The sequence below is a fragment of the Sinohyriopsis cumingii genome, chromosome 15, assembly GCF_028554795.1.
Source record: "Sinohyriopsis cumingii isolate HCF-2022 chromosome 15, ASM2855479v2, whole genome shotgun sequence".
Lineage (NCBI taxonomy): Eukaryota > Metazoa > Mollusca > Bivalvia > Unionida > Unionidae > Sinohyriopsis > Sinohyriopsis cumingii.
In genome coordinates, this window is record NC_142975.1 from 77745602 (window position 1) to 77767756 (window position 22155).

General features: G+C 36.7%; 1 protein-coding gene across 1 annotated transcript in view; it reads left to right on the forward strand.

Annotated features, from left to right (window-relative positions):
• LOC149782123 (uncharacterized) overlaps positions 1-20521 on the forward strand; it is a 42092-nt gene extending 21571 nt beyond the window's left edge. The window contains exons 2-6 of the mRNA XM_089933572.1: positions 9708-10000; positions 13590-13706; positions 14457-14607; positions 16386-16471; positions 19762-20521. Of these exons, the coding sequence (XP_089789698.1) occupies positions 9712-10000; positions 13590-13706; positions 14457-14607; positions 16386-16471; positions 19762-20387 (1269 nt within the window). The 5' untranslated portion in view covers positions 9708-9711 and the 3' untranslated portion in view covers positions 20388-20521. The remainder of the gene's footprint in view (positions 1-9707; positions 10001-13589; positions 13707-14456; positions 14608-16385; positions 16472-19761) is intronic.
• The last annotated feature ends 1634 nt before the right edge of the window (positions 20522-22155 follow it).

Below are 22155 nucleotides of genomic sequence, written 5' to 3' on the forward strand. Positions count from 1 at the left end.
AGAGAAAGTAACATTATTAAAGTTTTCAGCCAATACATACGCGATACGAAACGCAGAGTGATTTGTTTTGTGTACTGCACAGAAAAACGTAAGAGGAACAACACATCGGGGCATCTATGCCGCGAGAAATCAGTTGGTCATACAATTCGTCCAACACTGCAGTTCGCCATTTTTATGTTAGAATATTCGTTACACCATTGGAAAGAACACACAAAGTATTGTTTACACAATACATTTTTTCGTTGTAAAGAAAGATTTATCACGTGACTATTGTTTTTTTAGGTGAATATTCCCATATCATGACTTTTATATGTAACACTTATAATGATACCCCATGACGTTACGAATGACGTAACGTAAGGCAAAGGTGTATTTGATAATTTCGACATTCGTGCTACAACAGACTTGACGCCCAGTTCCGTTAATGGAAAACATGCGATTAACTCGGGTCTTATACTTCATTTTGCCTTACAAGTGTCTAACTTCCTCATCAAAGAATTTCTAAAAATTAATATTGGAATATCATGGGAATACATTCCAACATGTTATTGGTTATAACTAGTTAGGTTTAAAACAAAAAACAAAACGCATCGATTGATTTTCTTTCGCTATCAAAGACAAAGGTTTAAAAGGAGAACACTTAGTCACCTACCTACTGGAATGGGTCAGAGAGCTGTGTTTGATTGGCTGAAAGCCAGGGATGTTGTCATGTCAACGTTATCAATAACCGATACATACGAATATATTTCAAATAATCATTTTCACCACGCTACTTTTACCTAATAATATCAATATATTTCGTCATGAGATCAACTGGATCGAATTTTTTTGATCATTTCAAAATCAAGTTTATGAAACATGTTGAATAATTTAAACTTGTCTTTGGCTCACTAAGACTCACAAAGATAAAATTTAATTGAATCCGAGTCCTAAATTTCATTTGAAAAGATCCCCTGTTATCGTTTACTTCGTAAATCTTCTCATTAGTTTAACGTTCTTCTCGCTAATATACACTCTCCAGTGGTCAATGGGAACGTAATCGGCCATTTCAAACACATGACTGAGGGAAATTTAAAAATAAAATAAAATAGGAAGGATAATTTCACCGCCACAACTATGTATATTTCTTGGTAAAAATTCCACCTGTATAAAACCGTATTCTTTTTTATATCTACACCACACTCAGTTCGTATGAACTTGCTGCTGCCTTCTCTTAATGGTTGTAGTGCAGAATCTGAAGATGTTTCCTAATACGTTAGAGGAAAATTATCAGGAATCAATTATGTGCAGGGGGTGGTGGCAGCGGACGATGTTACACGATAGAACGTGGCAGACATCACAGTGCAACCTCACAAAGAAGGGCATCAACCCCCGTTCCTATAGCAAAAAAAGTTATACAGGTCATGTATGCGCATTTACTCATCCTAAACTAAATATAAATTGGTCTTTTAAAATTTGATACAAATTTTGTTTAACCAGTGTCTATCCAACCCTGATTATTGAATGCTCTGCACCGTGTTATCAAGCAACTTCCAGATGAAAATTATCGATCGCTACGGACGTACAAATGTGGCCAGGTACTGAAATGGATCAAGAAAAGAGTACGTCGAGTCTAATCGTCACAATATACATTAGCGCGGATTTATCAACATGCGTATCTTTCGTTAAGACATCGTAGCGCGCGACATTCAACCCAGATTGTACCGGATCACAACTTTAGGCTGATCTCGTTCAAAAATGTCCACGTACTTTAACATTGATTTTGCCTAAGGCTTAAGTAATTCTTGGGACATATAAATAATGACCTTCTAAAGGAATATGGATGCATGAAAATTAAAACAAAGTGAATAATTGACATATAAAATGTACGTACAATCAAATTCTAAACAATGACACACATTGCTGAAACGGTCGGTATTTAAGGTCTACGTGACCTGTACTGCATAGCTTTTATAGCAAAAGTCATATAAGTCATGTATGTGTTTGACATCGATTATTTTAGTGATGGATGTTGGTTTTTTTTTTGGTTTTTTTTCAACAGTCAACAATGCACTTTTATCAACTCAGAATAATAACGTTTTATCCCGTAAAAGGAGCCCCGAGTGGCCTAGTGGACTAAAGCGCTCTCCGTTACGGATCATTACCATCTCACCTCTGTCTGCGTGGGTTAGAGTCTCGGACTGGGCTAATGTGGGTATGTGAGAAAGCTTGCCAGCAGCTTCTCGTTGGTCGGTGGTTCTTTCTGGGGGTTTCCCTGGTTCTTCCTCCACCGTTAATACTGGCCGCCATGTATAGCCTATCGTGTGCTGAAAAATGGCGTTAAACCCAACAACAACAACAACATTATCCCGTAAAATGAACCTCATGAAAATCCACAAAACTTTAAATTAAAAAAATGCAACATCCTCACTTTGAAGTAATATCTAATCCCGAAGGGCCAGAATACAATGTGCTCACTGATAACTCTTGGGAATGAATATTTGGGCTTCCAGACTAGAATTACCAATCACTTCGCCCCGAAAAGAACAGTTACGACGTTCGGCAAAGCCGGAATCCCACCAGCTAGTATTATTCAGGACACGTGGCACTGAAATATCTTATGAATCACATTCTACAGCTCGCTAGTAAGCTTAAAGAAACACATCATATCCTTTAATCCTGAAGTACATCGATGATCCAAATCTACCTGCTTCAATTTCAGCCTCCACCATGAAAGCAACATCCAATAAAGACCAAACCACCCACAATAACCAGCTTGGAAGATTCTTCTCTGGCGCATCTTTTCATAATTGTACCTTTAGTTTTCAATTATATATTGCGTCACTGGCTGAAGACACTAATATTTCCCTAATGTTAATATTTCATTGTGTTTCTTTGGTCGTGACATTCCATCTACTTTATAGCAAAGGCAGTTCCCTTTGTTGGTGACGGAGCATCTTCCCACGCCCGCACGTCTCCACACTAGTAAAGTAGCATCTAGGAATGCACGGTGTTCTGGTTTCTTTCATAAAATGAAAGACATTTAACACGTTCAAAACAACGTTGAAATCTTTTCTTTTTTGGGGGGGTGGGGTTTCATTTGTGTTATTCATATAACATAAAATAAAGATTAATGTGCTTGATTTTACGTATATAAGAAAAAGGTTATTGACTGAGCATTGACACATTCTGGTCCCTCGATCACATGGCTAAAATGTCCTCGCAAGCTCCGGCATTCTGTGCTACATGACTTCGGGCCCAATACTGCTACATGCATTTGGCCCCATTATTTGAGTACCAAAAGCGGTAGAAAAAAATGCAGACATTCGTGATGTAATAAATTTAATGACGTCGTTTTATGTCACTGAGTGCGCTCATGTGGGGATAGACGTATCGCAAATGACTTGCTCACATACAGGAATTATGTAGAAAACTTTTTCTCATTTCACTCTATGCGATAAACAGTTTGCATATGTGAGAAAGCCACATGATATCGGACACGCCTTTCTCGCCAACGGAAGATAAATCTATACTGCCTCTGTGAAAATTTTTTTGATATCATCGATGTACACATTATAACTATTTATTCTACAACGACTGTATTATTGTGAATGTTATCGCCGAAAACAAATGACATGGGACAGATGAGAAAGAGAAACTGTCCCATCTGTTTAGACAGGTTAGAAATATCTAACCGCGAGCGGTACGATTTTGTACCCGGGACTCGGCAAGCCTCGTCTCAAATCTTATCCCGTCGAATTAGATTGCCCTATGCTTTCCACATACATGGAGGGAGGGATTCTATTAATCATGCAAGAATATATTCAATAAAATTATAATTGACGTTATTATGTTTGTGACGCTCTGATTAGCGGTTTTAAGAACTTCGATTTTTAAAAATCAACACCTACTGTGCACCACGAAATAACGTGTTATTCCATTATGACATCATCCATATGATGTTGTTTGTTACCACATTTTGCCTTGGCGCTTTCAAACCTTGGAGATACTATATGTTAAAAGACATGATTGCGACTTCTGTCTCTTCAGTAAGGAAAAAGAAAAATGCGTATGGAATTTTATTAGCCATGAATACAGTCCTGTGAGACAAAATATATAAATTTAACATAAAAGTATAGTAGACATTGGGAAATCTTTAGCTATTTACGACCTGCCGTAAATTGACATTCTGTTCCAAAAACCAGTGTGATGTCAATAACTGTGTGAAACCAATTGTCTCACCAATATATTTTTTTTATACTGTGTATTTGATAATAGAAATCGACCATTATCAATTTGTGGATGAATGTTTAAAATATACTCATTCAGATACAATTAGTGACGGGGCTTAACTTTTATCAAAATAATCATGGATTGAGTGCTTATAGTTTGTACAGTTCGGTAAAGTACGAACCGAGAAAATGCTGCGCAAACAATGAACAATCACTGAAGGGAATACAATCCTTATAATTAAATTTTTCACCTTTCAACAACAGAATAACGGGAATTCTGTCCGAAAAAAAGGAGATATTTTGGCTGCCTGTTTGTTTCTCACGTGCATGAATACCTTAAAAGTTGCGATCAATATCTCTTAAATTTTGTAATATCTCTTTATAGCACATGATATTAACAATTACGGCAGACCAAATTAATGTTTTTTTCTTCTCCGAAACCTAGCTAGTACATAAATTATATGAGATATCTTCTATACTCAATTATATATATATATATATATATATATATATATATATATATATATATATATATATATATATATATATATATATATATGTGTGTGTGTGTGTGTGTGTGTGTGTGTGTGTGTGTATGTGATCTCTTTTAAACTATATGAGATATCTTATATTCAATTTTAATTAAAATACCTTGCATACAATTTTACTTACGACATCTTATACAGTTTTAAGTTATCTTATATAATTTATACCATGTCTATTAAAGTTTATGAGTGATCTTATCAAATGGATTCCAGGATCCAAAGTTTATAGCATATACGTTTCATACAATATCGTCTGCAGTTTATAAACAGATTTAATACGGATATCACTAATTTTACAAGATATCATATAAACTTTATATCTTAATTAAAATTCCATGTAAAATATGTTTTACACGTTATAAGATAATACAGTTTATGAAATATCAGTTTTTGGAATAATTGTAATTTAGTTTGTTTTTTATTCGCGCTGATAATAGATAATGTTGTTTTTTATTCGCGCTGATAATAGATAATGCACACTTCTGTCAAAAGTCAAAGAAGGGGGAGTACTTTTCATTATTATCATTAAAGAGAGGTTTTGATTAATATCGGTAAAGAGTTATTTTAATTGTTATCAATAAAAAATGTTTTTGACAGCTCTCAATAATGAGTGATTTTGAATGCTATGAATAAGGGCTTTCGATTGCTATCAATAAATAGTGCTTTTGTTTGCTATTAACAAGAGTGTTTTGTATTGCTATCGATACAGAGTGCTTTTGAACGCTATCAATAAAGAGTGTTTAAGTAATATCATTAAAAAGTGTTATAAGTGCCATCAATAAAGAGTGTTTAAGTGATATCATTAAAAAGTGTTATAAGTGCCATCAATAAAGAGTGTTTAAGTGATATCATTAAAAAGTGTTATAAGTGCCATCAATAAAGAGTGTTTAAGTGATATCATTAACAAGTGTTATAAGTGCCATCAATAAAGAGTGCATTTGAGAGCTATTAATAAAGAATGTTTTTGATTATTATCAATAGTGCTATTGAGTGCTATCAATAGAGTACGTTTAATTGCTACCAATAGTGTTTTCGAGTGCTCTCAATAGAGTTCTTTTCATTGCTATCAATAAAGAGTGCTTTTAATTGCCATGAAAAAGAGTGTTTTTGATTGCTATCAATAGTGTTTTGAGTGCTATTAAAAAGAGTACTTTGACTGATACCATGAAAGAAAGCTTATTGATATAAGCAGAGATTTTGATTACTATCAATAAAGAGTGCTTTTTATTTTTTATTAATTAAAGGCAATTTTGATTGTTGTCAATAAAGAATGCTTTTGATTGATATCAATAAAAAATGATTTTGATTGCTATCAATAGAAAGTGCTATTGATTGATATAAAGAAGAGTGCTTTAGATTGCTATCAATACAATAAAGAGTGCTTTTGACTGTTATTAATAAGGGAATTTTTTTTATTGTTATCAAAAGGCACTTTTGATTGAAATCAATAAAGAGTGATTTCATTAGAAAGAAGATAAGAAACAAAAGCAAACTAGTGACCCAAAGGAATAGCAAATCGAATTGTCGCGTAGAATTCAGACCAACCAACCAACCAACACACACACACACACACACACACGCACACACACACACACACCATCTAAGAGAGAGAGAGAGAGAGAACAATATTAATAAATAACCATGGCTAGACTTACTTTTGTAAAGAAACAACCAGGCTACACTTCCACATGTCCATGTACCCATTTAAGCTTTATTCCTCGGCATTATAGTGACCCAGAATCCTTCCGAAAACACGATGAATGACACCAAACCTTCAGCGTCTTTTTTTTTCCGCTAAACTTTTATATCAACAAGGATAGCTTCCACTTTTTACAAGAGGTATTCAGCTAATGTGGTTTCACATATAGGATATAAAAGTTATTGATTTCAAATGCAGTTGGACGTGAACATGTTGTCTATCGTAATCATGTTTTCATTGTGCACAATTTATTACAAAGCGTGAAAATTTGAATTGCATAAATGCGAGACGATGACTACCTTCATGATATCGCTTTAATAATCGACTCACCCTGACCTTTCCAGATGTTTTTAAAAAATGTTAAAAAATATAGGTCCACTTGTTAAAATGTTACTTTGAGGTGAATGAGGAATGTTAGAATGTCAAGGCTGACGTCATGCATCACACACACAACACCATATCTCCCCCTCTATCTCTCTCTCTCTTTCTCTCTGCATATGATTTAAATTTGTTATCAATCGAAATATTAGATTCATATTTTCAAATAATCTTTGTGTGTTGAATTGTGTATCATCATTCAGCATTTTTAAACTGAAAAACTGTACACACCCTCGTAATCGGTACATCCTAGGTCTATCCCGTCATGTCGAGAAAGAAATCTCGGACGTAACCATCCACGTACCCTATGTCGTCTGTTAAAACAATACAATCGTAATGTCCTCGACATCTTTCGTCACGATGGAAGACAAAAAGTCGGATATAAATAATAGCCATTTTTAAATGCCCTCAAGCCCGTGGTTTTTATAATAATATTATGACTTCACAGTGACTAGCTGATGTGTTATCAATAACAGTGATTTCAGCAATAATTTCAGGCCACTGAAACACAACGATTTGTTTCCTTCTTTTTTATTTTATTACAAAGTTGCATGAATAGCATTAAAATTTATAAGGGCATGTATTTCATTGATTGTTGAAACTTTGCCAAGTGTTATTTTTAACACCTTCCATTTTAAAAGAATTTTTTAACTCACATCTAGCTGAAGTTTCGTCTGCCAAAAACTTACTGATCTGACAAGTATCACTACAATTATCTACGAGTCTCTTTCAGAGAATCGAAGTTAATTGGCTTGTATCGAAACGAAACGAGGATGTTCTGAGTAAACACAAAATATGGTACAGGAGGGAAACAGAGGTGCAATTGGAACATTGTTGGCATTTTCTGTCGCACAATATATGGTGCATCTCGCCAGAGTCGAATCAACCTAACCCAAGAAATTTATGTGCATTTATACTGCTGCAGTCGAAATTATTTATCGACTTGACGAAAATGGCAGAGCGAATTTCCTATTGCTGCCCTCGTTGTCAACATAAGCAAGGATTAGCTTGCGATTTATTTTACTCATTATTCTCTGCGAGTATTCCTGACAGTTGTACAAGTTCGCGGGGACAACTGATTTTCTTCCCGTTCATGCAGCATTTGAACCTTCTAATGTCAAACTGCGTATCTGTTATTTGGATCACCTAGGTTATTTACGAAACAAGAATTAACCTTGAAGTTGCGAATGCACCGAAGTATGTTTTTCATTCGCAAATTCTCGACGAATCGTACTGTGTGTGTGTGTGAGCGCGCGCGCGCGCACGCGCGTGTGTGATTTTGGATTTTTAACGCAGCTTTAAAACAAAATTCAGTCATATCGGTGCAATGTCTGCATTGTGGCAGTTTATAGTGATGTCTAGCACCCAGGCACATTATCCTGACACCAGGTTAACCAGTCCCAACACTATCCTCTTAATGCTGAGCGCATAACGAGGCAGCTGTTAGTACCATTTTTATAGGTCTTTTATATGACTCGGCCGGGTTTCGAACCCGCGACCTCCTGCATCCGAGCGGACGCTCTAACCACTTAGGTATCCGGAGCGGTCGAATAAAATGTATGCTTTTTTTTATTATAAATTATTATGGCGAAATGCATTAGAGACATAGTTTTGTATCGTACAAATAGCTGAATTGGTAAAAATATTTATACGGGTGTTAGCCTACGAAATTCAAAAAGGGTCTCACCGATCAGGTTGCTGGATATCGTTATGAAAAAATGCAAATTTAATGATCAGCCCGTACTTGTAAATGAATATACAGCTTAAGGAAGCACAAGAAATGCAAACCAGCCTAGAAAAAAAAATACATTTTTAAACGTGTTAAATACTTCAACATTCAACAAGTTATCATTATTTTGACTGAAGAAACGGTTATTGCCGGTTAATAAACAGTAGTTCATATTTACAACAAACTACACTAGTTTTGCCATTTCCTATAAAGTACAAACTGCTAGATAATATTCGTTACTACATGGTTACATCCATACGAGTGATGCGCCATCTTTTCTCCATCACCCTTTCTTTTTAGGAACTTAGAGAAAAAATATTCCATGGCGTGTGTTGATATGGGATAGAGAAATCCCATATCGTGTGTTTTAATATTGGATAAAGAAATCCCACATTGTCTGCATTTGTATGAGATAGAGAAATTTCACTCTGTGTGTGTTATAAAATAGACAGATCCCACAGCGTGTGTGTTGCCATGGGATAGAGAAATCCATGATCGGTGTATACGATGGATTATGACAAACTTATCTGATCGACATACACTTTAAATGATCCTTATATACAGTGATTAGGCAACATAAAATAGTATATATGGTTCTATTTACCCGACCGACCTTATTTTTAATGGCTTCCCTGCATTTTTGACTTGAAAAAATATTTGGAGAAAAAAAAGAAGAAAAAAAAAACTATTCGGGACAACAAAAATAAGAAGGGGATATAACTATGATCATAGTTAGTTTTAGGATGCAGCTGATGCTTTTTTTCCCTCAACATTATGCTTCATTTAAATCCGTCCGGACCCCCCCCCCCAAACCCCCACAACAACAACAAACAAACAAAAGTTAAGCCAGTACTTCCTACCCCCAAAAAACAAAATTCAATGTAACAAGAGCTACACATTTTTTAAAAAAATTGGGACATTATTATTATTATTATTATTATTGCAGCATTAGATTAATATTGTTTTTCAAACCTTTAAAAGTTTATATTTTATCGCCATCCCTATTAAGTGCTTAAAAGTAACAAGGTTTTCCCGACATGGTATTTGCATTCAGAAAGTAGAATGGTAACATATTTTATTATAAAATAGGTAAGCCCTTTTTGAATTTTATTTTATTTTATTTTATTTTATTTATTTATTTGCAGTGGAATGGAACAAGTAGATCTGGTGATTAGGAATGGAACCATTATTGATCCCAAGAACGAAATAAATGGCGCCATTTATGACGTTGCCGTCAAAAATTCTAAAATACATTCCATCGGCAAAGGTCTTCGAGTAACTGCAGTGAAGGAAATCGATGCCGCTGGTTGCTTGGTAACTCCTGGTTTGATTGACAACCACGTGCATTGCTATGAATATGCAACTCCCCTTGGGATAAACCCAGACAGAGACTGCTTGGCCAGAGGTGTAACAACAGCTGTGGATTGTGGGAGCGCAGGTATAACAAATATTTGTCGTAACAATACATATAACTGAAGATTACATTATAGATTACAATTTCAGACAAGTTGATTAGAAGATAAAAGAAAGAATTATCTGAGATATCTTAATAATACATAAAGATCTGGGATAGACACCTGCATTTTCAAAACATTACTAAAACAATCTGCCGGAATACTAACAATGAGTATGTAAGCGATATGGTCAGCAACATATGCGCCAGCAAGAAATTATACTCTTTCGTGAAAAGAAAGATATGTTATGGTTCCTGAGTCTCCCATCTGAAGAAGGATGACACAATCCATTCCAGTGCATCTGACAAGTCAGAAATCCCGAACTTCCAGTTCTCGTCAGTCTTCACTATTGAAGACATGACACATATGCCTGATCTCGGTACTAGCAACACACTGACTGCCGCACCCATCCGGATTTATGAGAATTTTTCAAAATCCTCCAAGACACTAACCCTCATAAAACAGCTGGTCCTAGCCAGATTTCGTCAAGATTCTTGAATGAGGTGGTACTTTCAATATCTCCAGCCCTAATTTTTCTATTCCAAGCCTCATCAGAGCAAGGCCTGACTCAGACAACTGGAAAGGAGCATTCGTCACTCCATTGTTCAAGAAAGGCGACACAAAAAAAAAAAAACGCCTCCAACTAAAGGCCAGTTTCCCTGACATTTTCTTTGCTGCAAAAGTCATGGTGCACATCATCCATAGTCACCTGATGCAGTTCTTTGAAAGTAACAACGTTCTATATGAAAGACAGCATACCTTCAGAAAGAAGAGAAAATGCGAGAGCCACTTATAATGACACTCCAGGATCCAGCAGTCGGTCTAAACAACACACAACATATAGATGCGATTTCTGATCGACTTCAGCAAAGCCTATGATAAAGTTCCTCACAAGCGCCTTGCAGCCAAGCTTCATCACTATAGTGTCCGAGGTAAGACCCTTGAGTGGATAAAAAACGTTTTAGATGGAAGAAACCAACACGTTGTGCTAGAAGGCCAGCCATCTTCATCAGTCCCCGTCACTTCAGGAGTTCCCCACGGAACGATCATGGGTCCTCAGCTGTTCTTGATGTACATCAATGGTTTGCCGTTAGAAGTCGATTTCCAAGTTAGCCTTTTTGCCAACGACAGCTTGCTGTAAGGACTAATCATCTTGGACCAGGATGCAGGACTGTTACAAGCAGACCTAGGCCGCCTACAACAGTAGGAAAACGACTGGCAAATATAGTTCAATTCTGACAAATGCTTGGTTATCCGAGTCACCAGCAAGTGACGGATCGTCCTAGTCATATATTTCATCCATGGTCAAAAACTAACGATGACATCCAAGGCGAAATATTTGGGAGTCACCATCGATAGCACCTTATCATGGAATAGCCACATTGACTCTCTTTCAAAGAATGTTAACAGCACCATAAGTTCCTTCTGGAAACCTGTCTCGAATAAGTAAAATCTGAATGCTATAAATCCTTAGTAAGTCCACAGTTTGAGTATGCGTCGACCGCATGGGACACATCTACCAAATCAAACATTGCCAAACATTAAGCAGTACAGCGAAATGGGGCACGGTTAATATTGGCGATTATCGACGGACCAGCAGTGACTCCACCATGCTCCAACATCTGGGATGGGAAGCGTTTCAAGTCCGACGACAACAATCAAAAGCTGTTATGATGTTCCGGAGTGTACACCAGCTTGTTGACATCCCAGCAGCACCATACCTCCTCCAGACAGGAGCGTACGCTAGAGGACATGTATGCAGATTTCTCGTCCCCTTCACCAGAGTCAACGCATACATACACCTTCTCCAGACAGAGCGTACACTAGAGGACATTTATACAGATTTCTCGTCCCATTCACCATAGTCAACGCGTATATACACCTTCTCCATCAAGAGCGTACACTAGAGGACATTCGTGCATATTTCTCGTCCCCTTCATCAGAGTCAACGCATATAAAGACTCCTTTTTCCCATCAGGAATCCGCCTGTGGAACTCCCTGCCATCCAGCCTAGTCAACGTCAATTCCATCAATGCTTTCAGAGCAAGAGTTGTCATGGGGATCGCTTGGCTTCAGACCAGGGATGTATTGGACCTGTTTTTAACTGCACTTGGAACTCCCACCACATGTAAATAGTTTACATCATGTGCAAGTATGTTCCAGAGGAATCCAGCACATTATTGGAAGAAGAAGAAGAACATATTTATAATTTCAACATACGCGCAGCAACAGACTTCACGCTCGGTTCCGGTAAGAGAAAACATTTGACTCAGGTCTTATCAGTCATCTTGCCTTACAAGTGTCTAATTTCGTCATCAAAGAATTTCTCAAAATGAATCTTGGAAAATCTTGTGAATAGATTTTAAAATGTTTTTGGTTATAAATAGTTAGTTTTAAACAAAAATAGCAAGCTAGAAAGTTTATCTTCGCTATCAAAAACAAAGAACTGAAAGGAAAAAAACTGGACTTGAATTTTATGTGGACTACCTTTTACTGGTTGTATTTTAGGTGAACTATCTTTTATTGGTTGTATCTTCTAGTAGCATTTTGTGTGCCAGGTTATCGTTTGTTGAAGAACTCAAACAGAGTGATATCAAAACCTATTTGGAATTTACTATGACTTAGGTTTAACGTTCAAAGGCTGTTGCCGTCCAGAAAGCTAATCTGACATTTAGTTCCCACAGCGATAGATTCAGTTGAAATATGTATGTATGTATGTATGTATGTATGTATGTATGTATGCAGGTAGGTAGGTACTGTCAGACTATTACAAAACTGTTGTATCGGAGTTTCCTGAGCCAGGCTACGTGGCTGTCCGTCTTTGTTCGGGTGATCTTCCTCGAGACTTCACAGTCCACATCAGCTAGCTAACGTCAGAGTCCTCGAGAACACAAATTTTGTTTTAATGCACCCGCCATGAGGCGGAACCTATTAAGGTATGGTGTTGTCCGTCCGTCCCTGCATATAAACTTATGTCTCTGTGTTACTAGACTTTGTAAGTAGCTTGCATTTTATGTCAAGGACATCGATTTCGGAGTCCAAGGTCAAGGTCACGGGGATTTTAAAGAAGAAAACTGTTTCCACAGAACGACTTGTCTTGTTCATCATATTACTTGACAAAACTATAAATGGCGGAATTGGAGATCAGAAAAAATACTCAATGATTTGGGAGTTAAAAGGTCATCGATCAACATCAATGTCTATGATAAGAAAAATGGTTGCTGTATAATATTCGTTGCCTACTTTGAGCAGTCGTGGGCTGCCTTCAGTGAGATTCGGAAAGCATCTTTTTCGTTTTGGTGTAAAAAGGGCAAAGATCAATGTTTTAGGGACTAACGGAAGGAAACTTCCACAAAACTACTAAACGTTTTATCTTGCTTGCATTTGAGGAAAGAAAGGCACCTATCTATTTTCAGATCAATAGATCAAAGATAAAGTTCACCTACTGAGAGAACAAAAACGGTTTCTGCAAACATAAATTGACACGACATTTTGAGCTCTTGTTATAATCAATTAGACAATCGACACACAGTAATTGAACTTTTATATCTGACATAGTCGTATGTTTTGCAGGTGCCAGCACATTCATGGGTCTAAGGAAATACATAGTGGAGAAATCCAGCACTCGTGTTCTGTGTCTGCTTCATATCGCGTCTCATGGCCTTGCGGCAGCTGGTTGTGCCGGTGGTTGTAAGTTACAGCTGCTATCTTGGAACAAGAGAGCCAAGTGATCATATTGTTCACTTTGCTCATACGGGTTATGCATACATGCCAATACCAGAATATACTCTTAGGCAAACTTTAAAATAGAAAGTTATCATGGATATGTTTTAAAAAATATATCTATCCATTAAAATAATTATTCATGGGAATTTTATCTAATATGCCTTTCTCCCAATTTTAGATTGAAAAACAGTGCTTACACTGTGACAAATTTAAACGTATGAATAAAGACAACTAATTCATTTGAGTTATAAAATTAAAAGTATATTAACAATTGAAATGCGACAAGTACATTGAATCTTTTTAATTTGCACAAAGTTGAAAGTTTGTTTATTTGTCTGTCTCTTTCTTTCTTTGGGTTGGGCCAGCTGCTTCGACATGTCCATGGAAAAGATATTTAGATAACTTTTCCTCGGGATGATGTAGCCAATAGCGTTTTAAAATTGTCGTTAAAGCATAAACCGAACTAAATGTCATTTTTAATGTATGCATGTTCAATGAATTAATCGAAGAAGAACGGAAAATTACTATCTGAATTTACTGTTGGTATCTGTTTTGAACTTCTGTGAGGAAAGCTAAAGAGCAAATGTCATGTTCCGGTGTATTTCAAAATGTTCCGGTGTATTTCAAAATCGATTTCAAAACGTGCTGACTTAGCGGAGATAGTGCAGAGTGGTCTAAGGTGATGCTAAAATGTGTTTATCCACGTATCTTCAGGCCCAGGAGGAGAGTCAGACACTTTAGCGTTTCTAGACAGCGACACATGCAAAGGGTGCATAGAGAATAATCGTGATGTCATCAAAGGGGTCAAAATTCGGCTGCAAAAGTCTGTCTGCGCAAAAGGGGCCACAGAAGACGAAGCTTACAAGTAAATCCGAATTCATTTTGACGAAGTCTTTGCCATTTAACATATCAATTCACCAATCCCCAAAATCCAAAAGCTGTCAATCAGTTATTGTTTATACGAAATTCCAGTTAATTGCTTGACAATCTTTTTCCGGACAAGAAATATTTTTTCGGACAAGGTATGAACCATACACGTTTTTGTAACCACGAGGACGCGTACTACCTTAATGATTAGACATATTAGTTTTCATTATGTAACATGTACGAATTCAAGGTGTCATACTTCTTTTTTTATCACATATGTGTGAACTTTTCACTATCGCACGACAGTGTCTCTCTATTAACGTGACTTTATTTATAGGATACAGATTTCAAGATGAAATATTGATTTAATAAAATTAGCATTAATGAGTAAACTTAATTATCTCAGTTCTTTCGAGTCATTAACAGTGTGCGCTGCTATATAGATACGATGGTTCTTAAAAATAAAGGAATCTCGATAACATATATTCCCGGGACGAAAATCTTTAGGTTTTCTACCAAATATAAACATTATTACAACGATTTCAGACGGTCGTAGCTAGGGGTAAGGAGATTGTGAATGGACACAGGATGATGCCTATATGACTTTGTTTTGGTTGGGATTGTGTGTGCACGGCCGGATTACCCATTAAGCACACTAAGCACGTGCTTAGGGCACCAGCCCAACAGGGACACCAGAAAAAAATCTAATTGATTCTTGATGATAAATATTTAATGAATTATATATGACCAGTTCGATCTGCATGTACGAGTATTTTGATTTGGACTGGTGGCAACACTGGTATTTTCTGAACTTTTTAGCTTTCAATATTGTTTTTGTTTTTGAATTTCACATTTTTTTGGGGGGGGGGGGTACCATAGCATTTTCAGTGCTTAAGGCCCTGGAATGCCATAATCTGGCCCTGTGAGTGTACTATTTTAGTTTACCAACTGAAGCAAAATAAATAATGCCTCTAATTTCCCGTTTAAACTTGTGAATAATAATAATTTACCAGAAACGTTTAAAATTTTGGCAAAAAGAAAGAAAGAAAAAAGAAGATAAAAAGATGGTCTTGGTTCAATTTTTAAAATCTGCTATGATAATCTATGTGTTCTTTTAAGAAGAAAACAAATCCTGCAAATAAGGAATATTCATATTGCAAACACTACTATTAGTGAGGAGGATGACGTTTCGTGTCATTAAGTTGTAAATTTTTTTTTGCCCACTCCCCTCTTGGTTTGTATCCCAATTACATCTTTCTGGTTAAACTTTTTTTTTTTCCAGTCAGAAAAATATCGTTACGTTACTGATCAAATTTGAAACTCATTCTAAACCATCGTCTGTCCTTCCATTTAAATTTAACACTTACGTCACATCTTCAGGCAGTGTGGTGGTGGCGATTTCATACATTTTCATGCGTTTGGTAGTGATATTTCATGCCCATTCATGTATTTGGTAGTGATATTTCATGCCATGGCATGTATTTGGTAGCGACATTTCATGCCTTGTAATGTATTTGGTAGCGATATTTCATGCCTTGTCATGTATTTGGTAGTGATATTTCATGCCTTGTCATGTATTTGGTAGTGATATTTCATGCCTTGTCATGTATTTGGGAGTGATATTTCATGCATTGTCATGTATTTGATAGTGATGTTTAATGATTATTCGTTATTTGGCAGTGATATTTCAGGCATTTTCATTTATTTGGTAGTGATATTCCATGTCTATTTATCAGTGACCCTTTTAGTATTTCTTTCTTCCTTCTTTGCATACAGGCGGGCACTGGCAGTGTCAGAGGCATGCGCAGTTCCTTTGATGGTCCACCATATCGAGTCTTCTGTGCCGACGCAGAGACTTGACGGTACATACTATATCTAATAAATATGTTCATTTGCTAATATATCTTCAGCATATATTATGCCCTACTACGAAAGTGGTTGAGATATATGGTGGTACTTTTGTCCGTTTGTCCTTCCGTCCGTTACACTTTGGTTAAGTTTTGCGTTTAGGTCATTTTTTATGTACTGTTGTGGGACACTTGTGTTCCTTTTAATTTCCATATAGAGTCATGTGACACACGTGTGGTGACGTTTATGTTCAATTAGTTTCCAATGTACTGTGTGATTCAGCTTGTGTGTTGTTGTTGTTGTGGGGTTTAACGCCATTTTTCAGCACGATAGGCTATACATGGCGGCCAGTACTAACGGTGGAGGAAGAACCCGGAAAACCCCGGAAAGAACCACCGACCCACGAGAAGCTACAGGCAAGCTTTCTCACATGCCCAATTGGCTGAATCTTAGACTCGAACCGCCGCAGACAGAGGTGAGATGGCAGTGATCCGTAACGAAGAGCGCTTTAGACCACTCGGCCACTCGGGGCCCCCCAGCTTGTGTGTTGCATTGGGTTTACTTTTGTCTACGTACGGTGGTTGGGTATACATATATATATATATATATATATATATATATATATATATATATATATATATATATATATATATATATATATAGATGACTGAAGGAAAAAAAGGAAGGGAAGGGTTAAAACGGAGAAATAGTTTCTGGTGTGGTCCTGTCGGTACAATTTATCTGTAGTCCTAAAGGGAAAAAAGTAGTCATATGTTAGTGAATCTTTTTGTGTAAATTACAAATTTCAACATTTCCTTTTGTATATAAATGCTTTGTTCATCTGTGTAAAGGTCTTTGCCAGAAAAAGAGTATCAGGATCAAAATTAAGGGTCAATATTCAAATTGATAATCTCTGAAAAGGCTCATTTCTTGCGCTATTAAACAGTATGCATTCATAAAGAAACGGATGGTTGTTTTCTATTTGAATTAGGCAAAAAGTCAAGAATTATCGGTGGTAAGATTACAGCAAAATTATTCATAACTGAACCAACTGCATGTGTATCTTAATTGACTTAACAGCACAGAAACATGTCTATTACTAAATGTTAACTAATTGGAAATAAAAATTTTGAGCAGATAATTTAATTTTTTATGCTGAATATGCATATGCATTTTCTCGTAGACTGTGGCAGCTCGTCGATTATTATTATTATTATTGATGATTGTGGAAGATCGTCGAATAGTATTATTAAATGGGATGATTGTGGCAGATCAACGATTAGTATTACTATATGGGATGATTGTTGCAGATCGTCGATTATTATTATTATTATTATTATTATTGATGATGATTGTGGAAGATCGTCGATTAGTATTATTATATGGGATGATTGTGGCAGATCGACGATTAGTGTTACTATATGGGATGATTGTAGCAGATCGTCGAATAGTAATGCTATATGGGATGATTGTGGCAGATCGTTGATAAGTGTTGATATATACGATGATTGTGGCAGATCGTCGATTAGCGTGGTTATTTGCTCTGACTGGCGGATCGGCGATTATTATTATTATTAATGTTATTGTTAATTATTATTATTATTTACAAAATTCTGTACACGTCAGTCCCAATTTTTAGTTTACGTTGTCAACTGGTTGTCAAGAGGGCTAGTTAAATTTCGGACAGTTGCGTAACCTCGCGCAATACTTGCTTTTTTTGGTACACTTGCCTGTATGCACAGAGTTATGTATATACATAGTGAACTAATGTACAGCAAATTATGGTCTTGACGTTTATATTTCACAGCTGACGTATAGCAATACTAATCGACGATCTGCCACATTTGTACATCAATACAAAGCGGTTCTTTTTAATACAAAGTGAAAAACGGGTTTTATTATGCTAGCTACTCCAACATTCCCTTCACCTATTCCTCTGCCTCGATATTCAACTAAATTGAGCCGCATCTCTTTAAATAACGTGATACTACACTGGATAGAAGTTCCAAAAATTTTCGGAAGTACTAACGCCATTCAATGGTTTAATCGCCTCTTACGTAACCTGTAATTAGAATTTGCGCGTTCACTTTCGTATTTTTTTATATGCATACTAAGCCGCGGTTGCAGAACATCAGACTCGTAATCAGTAGCGAACCAAGCGTAAAATGGCACCCAGGGCGACGATAAAGGCCCAAAAGGGTTTTGGCACCCCAAGACCTCTGGCACATGTGGTTTTGGCGAACCAAGAGCTCTGGTGCCCGGGTAAACTGTCCCGTCCACCACTACCCCACCCCCGTTAGTACGCTTATCGGGTTCTATCCTTGCCCACGCCAGTCCAGGCCGGTTGCCTAGATGTTGGCTTGGGAAAGGCAATAGTTTCCATTTCCTTGTCATGATATAGTCATGATGTGTTTTTAAGAAGAAACCTTTGTAGAATTTCAAATAATGAAGAACGTTATCATTTAAAGGTTTACTGAGTTACAATAGCGTTTTCTTCAAATTTCAAGACATTACTTAAAATAACATACAGTATTTTACTTAAAAAAAACGTTATTCCGATTTGGATTGAGCAACATTAATTTTTTGTAGTTTCAACACCGTACCCAACGAAATACTATTTTAACACTGTACTTTTAAAAATAAAAACAAATTGGAGAAGAAAATTATAAAATTTTGTGAAATAATTATTATATAGATATCATATATCAGCGTGATAGTGATAATTTATTAAGACTTTACGAGAATGTAAAGGAAAATAATCCGTTGGCATCATCATGATTAGGCATTTTTATTAATGCGGTTGTTCATTGAAACAAGTTAACACCGGTATTTTCCATCATTACTGCTGCATATTAAAGGGAGCTGCAGTGGGTTAGTGCTTAAAACTATGGACTAGCTAGCAAAAGGTATCGGGTGTGATTTCTGCCCAGATCAGTCAGGGTCTACTATCGAGTTGTGTCTATGTACAAGATTTTATACCGTTGCTATAGCACTATCTAGTGTTTAAGGTATTTATGTGCCTTTAAGATCAAAGATAAATAAATATTAATTAAGGGCGCATTTTGCATTGGAATATATATGTTGTGATATATATGTTGTGTTCTAAAGTGGGAGATTCAGATTGCTCGTCCCTTGACATACTCTACACAACTAGTTTCATAAGATGTGGAGCTGAAAAAAAAGTCTGCAGAGTAACCACTGCAACTACCATTACAGAGATGCCTGTCTTACAGAAAAAATAATTAAAAATTCTAACCGGTAGATATGCATGTACACGTGCATGATTTGTTAATATCTTTTGCAGGCGTCGATACCAGACTTGGCTGTCCTTCTCATCTGAGAGCAGGAGACATTTATACCCATGCCTATCATGGCTATGATGAAACCGTTATCAATTCTGCTACTGGTAAGGTTCATGATGACGTCATTTCTGCAAGGAAACGAGGCGTCCTATTTGACGTAGGTCACGGAATGGGTTCTTTTAATTGGAAAGTGGCTGAGCTCGGCGCTAAACAAGCATTTTGGCCTGATATCATTTCGAGTGATCTGCACACACAGAATATCCACGGACCAGTGTATGATCTGCTAACGGTAATGACGAAATTTCTCCATCTTGGAATGCCTTTGTACGAGGTAATCAAGTCTACGACGATTACACCGGCGCGTGCACTTGGCATGGATACGGAAATAGGCTCTTTGACGGCGGGTTATGACGCAGATATTACTATCATTAAGCAAGAGGCGTGTGACGTTCAGTTAGAAGACAGCGTGACACAGTTACGTAACGTCAAGCAGCGTCTGGTACCAGTGCACGTGTTCAGAGCTGGCGTTCAGCACTCCATATTGCCAAAAGTACCATGGCCAAACGAAAATATTCTGCAACATCTTGCGTTTCAGTTGGAGCGATGCATTATTAAGGATGATGTTTAGTCTTGCATTTATACTATAAATGAACTGAATGTCGCTCGTTTCAACCCCTCCAAAAAACACATCTTTGAGAATAGAATAATTGATGTCGCACTTCAACTGAATCTGATAGTTGAAATAAACTAGTGTATTTCTAAGTTAGATTGTTATTTCTAGCCCATCTCACAAAGTTATAATTGTGATACTGTGATATCTCTCCCCCTATACACAATGAATCAGAATTTTACAATATAACATATCTAAAATATTAATCAGATATCCTTGCGTATAATAGAGAAACCCCACCTATGGCCAGAATTCGTAGAAAGGGACAAGGCTTTGTCCAGCTCAGTAAATCTCGTATCAGTAAAAGTCTTATTCTTTTCACAAGGCTAGATTTCCCCATCCCTTCCACACACGTGGGAAGATTTTAACAACCCACCTTGAAACAAGGATCATTTATAGCAATACTATGCATCGTGTCGAACATGTCCAACATTTCACCAGTATTCATGCAGAATATTCACCAGCTGAAATTATCTCCTTCACAACCATTAGGTTTAAAGGATATCAATGAGTGCCCGCTATCAAACTCTAAACCAGCCTTATCACAAGCGGAGTGATTAACGTCATTTTTAGTTAAAACTAGTTCCAATTATATATATATATATATATATATATATATATATATATATATATATATATATATATATATATATATATCATGAAGCGTTATTTGTTAGATCAATTTACTAGAAATTGATAACATTCTTGGAATCATAAATAAGAAAGGTAAAAAGAACGGTCGAGATAATGAGAGAGATAAACCATCTTGAAAAAAGACTTAAAGACAGACGAAATACTAAAAGAGACAAATCATCTTGAAAAAAAAAAGACTTAAATACGTAGAGGAAATAAAATACTGAATGAGATAAATCACCTTGTAAACAATCTTAAAGACAGACGAAATACTGAAAGAGATAAATAATCATGAAAAATTGACTTAAAGACATGGAAGGAGACAACTTTATTAAGATGGAGAAAACATTTTCTAAATTTTCTCCCCAGAGTCTGTCTTTGACACAACCCATATACTACCTGTACTGCAGGGGCCCCGAGTGGCCGAGTGGTCTAAAGCGCTCTCCGTTACGGATCACTGCCATCTCACCTCTGTCTGCGTCAGTTCGAGTCTCGGATTCGGCTAATGTGGGTATGTGAGAAAGCTTGCCAGTAGTTTCTCGTGGGTCGGTGGTTCTTTCCGGGGTTTTCCCGGGTTCTTCCTCCACCATTAATACTGGCCGCCATGTATAGCCTCTCGTGTGCTGAAAAATGGCGTTAAACTCTACAACAACAACAACCTGTACTGCATGACCAGTTGATGAACATGTGGCATGTCCTTAACACAGGTCAGTTCCAGGTGTTTGTGATTAAAGAATTAAAGAATATGTGCCCTAAGTCAAAATTGACGACAGTAAGTGGACTGTCCCACATTTCACAGGAAACACCTTTTGACAATGTATACAAAAGGTGACAAAGAATCAAAACAATCAGGCTCATAACTGGCCATCAAGTGTCTTGTCAGAAGTCTATTCATTGCAACAGATGTGTGGCCAACCTGGTTTATTAAAACATTCAGAGGTCTGTTAATTGCTACCTGTATAAGGCTGACCTGGATATCAAAACAATTAACTGATCATACAAGTGCCTCGTCAGACATTGGCATATTCAGAGATCTGTTCACTGCCACAGCCTCTGAGAACACAACACAGCAAAAAACATCCTCATGTACTTC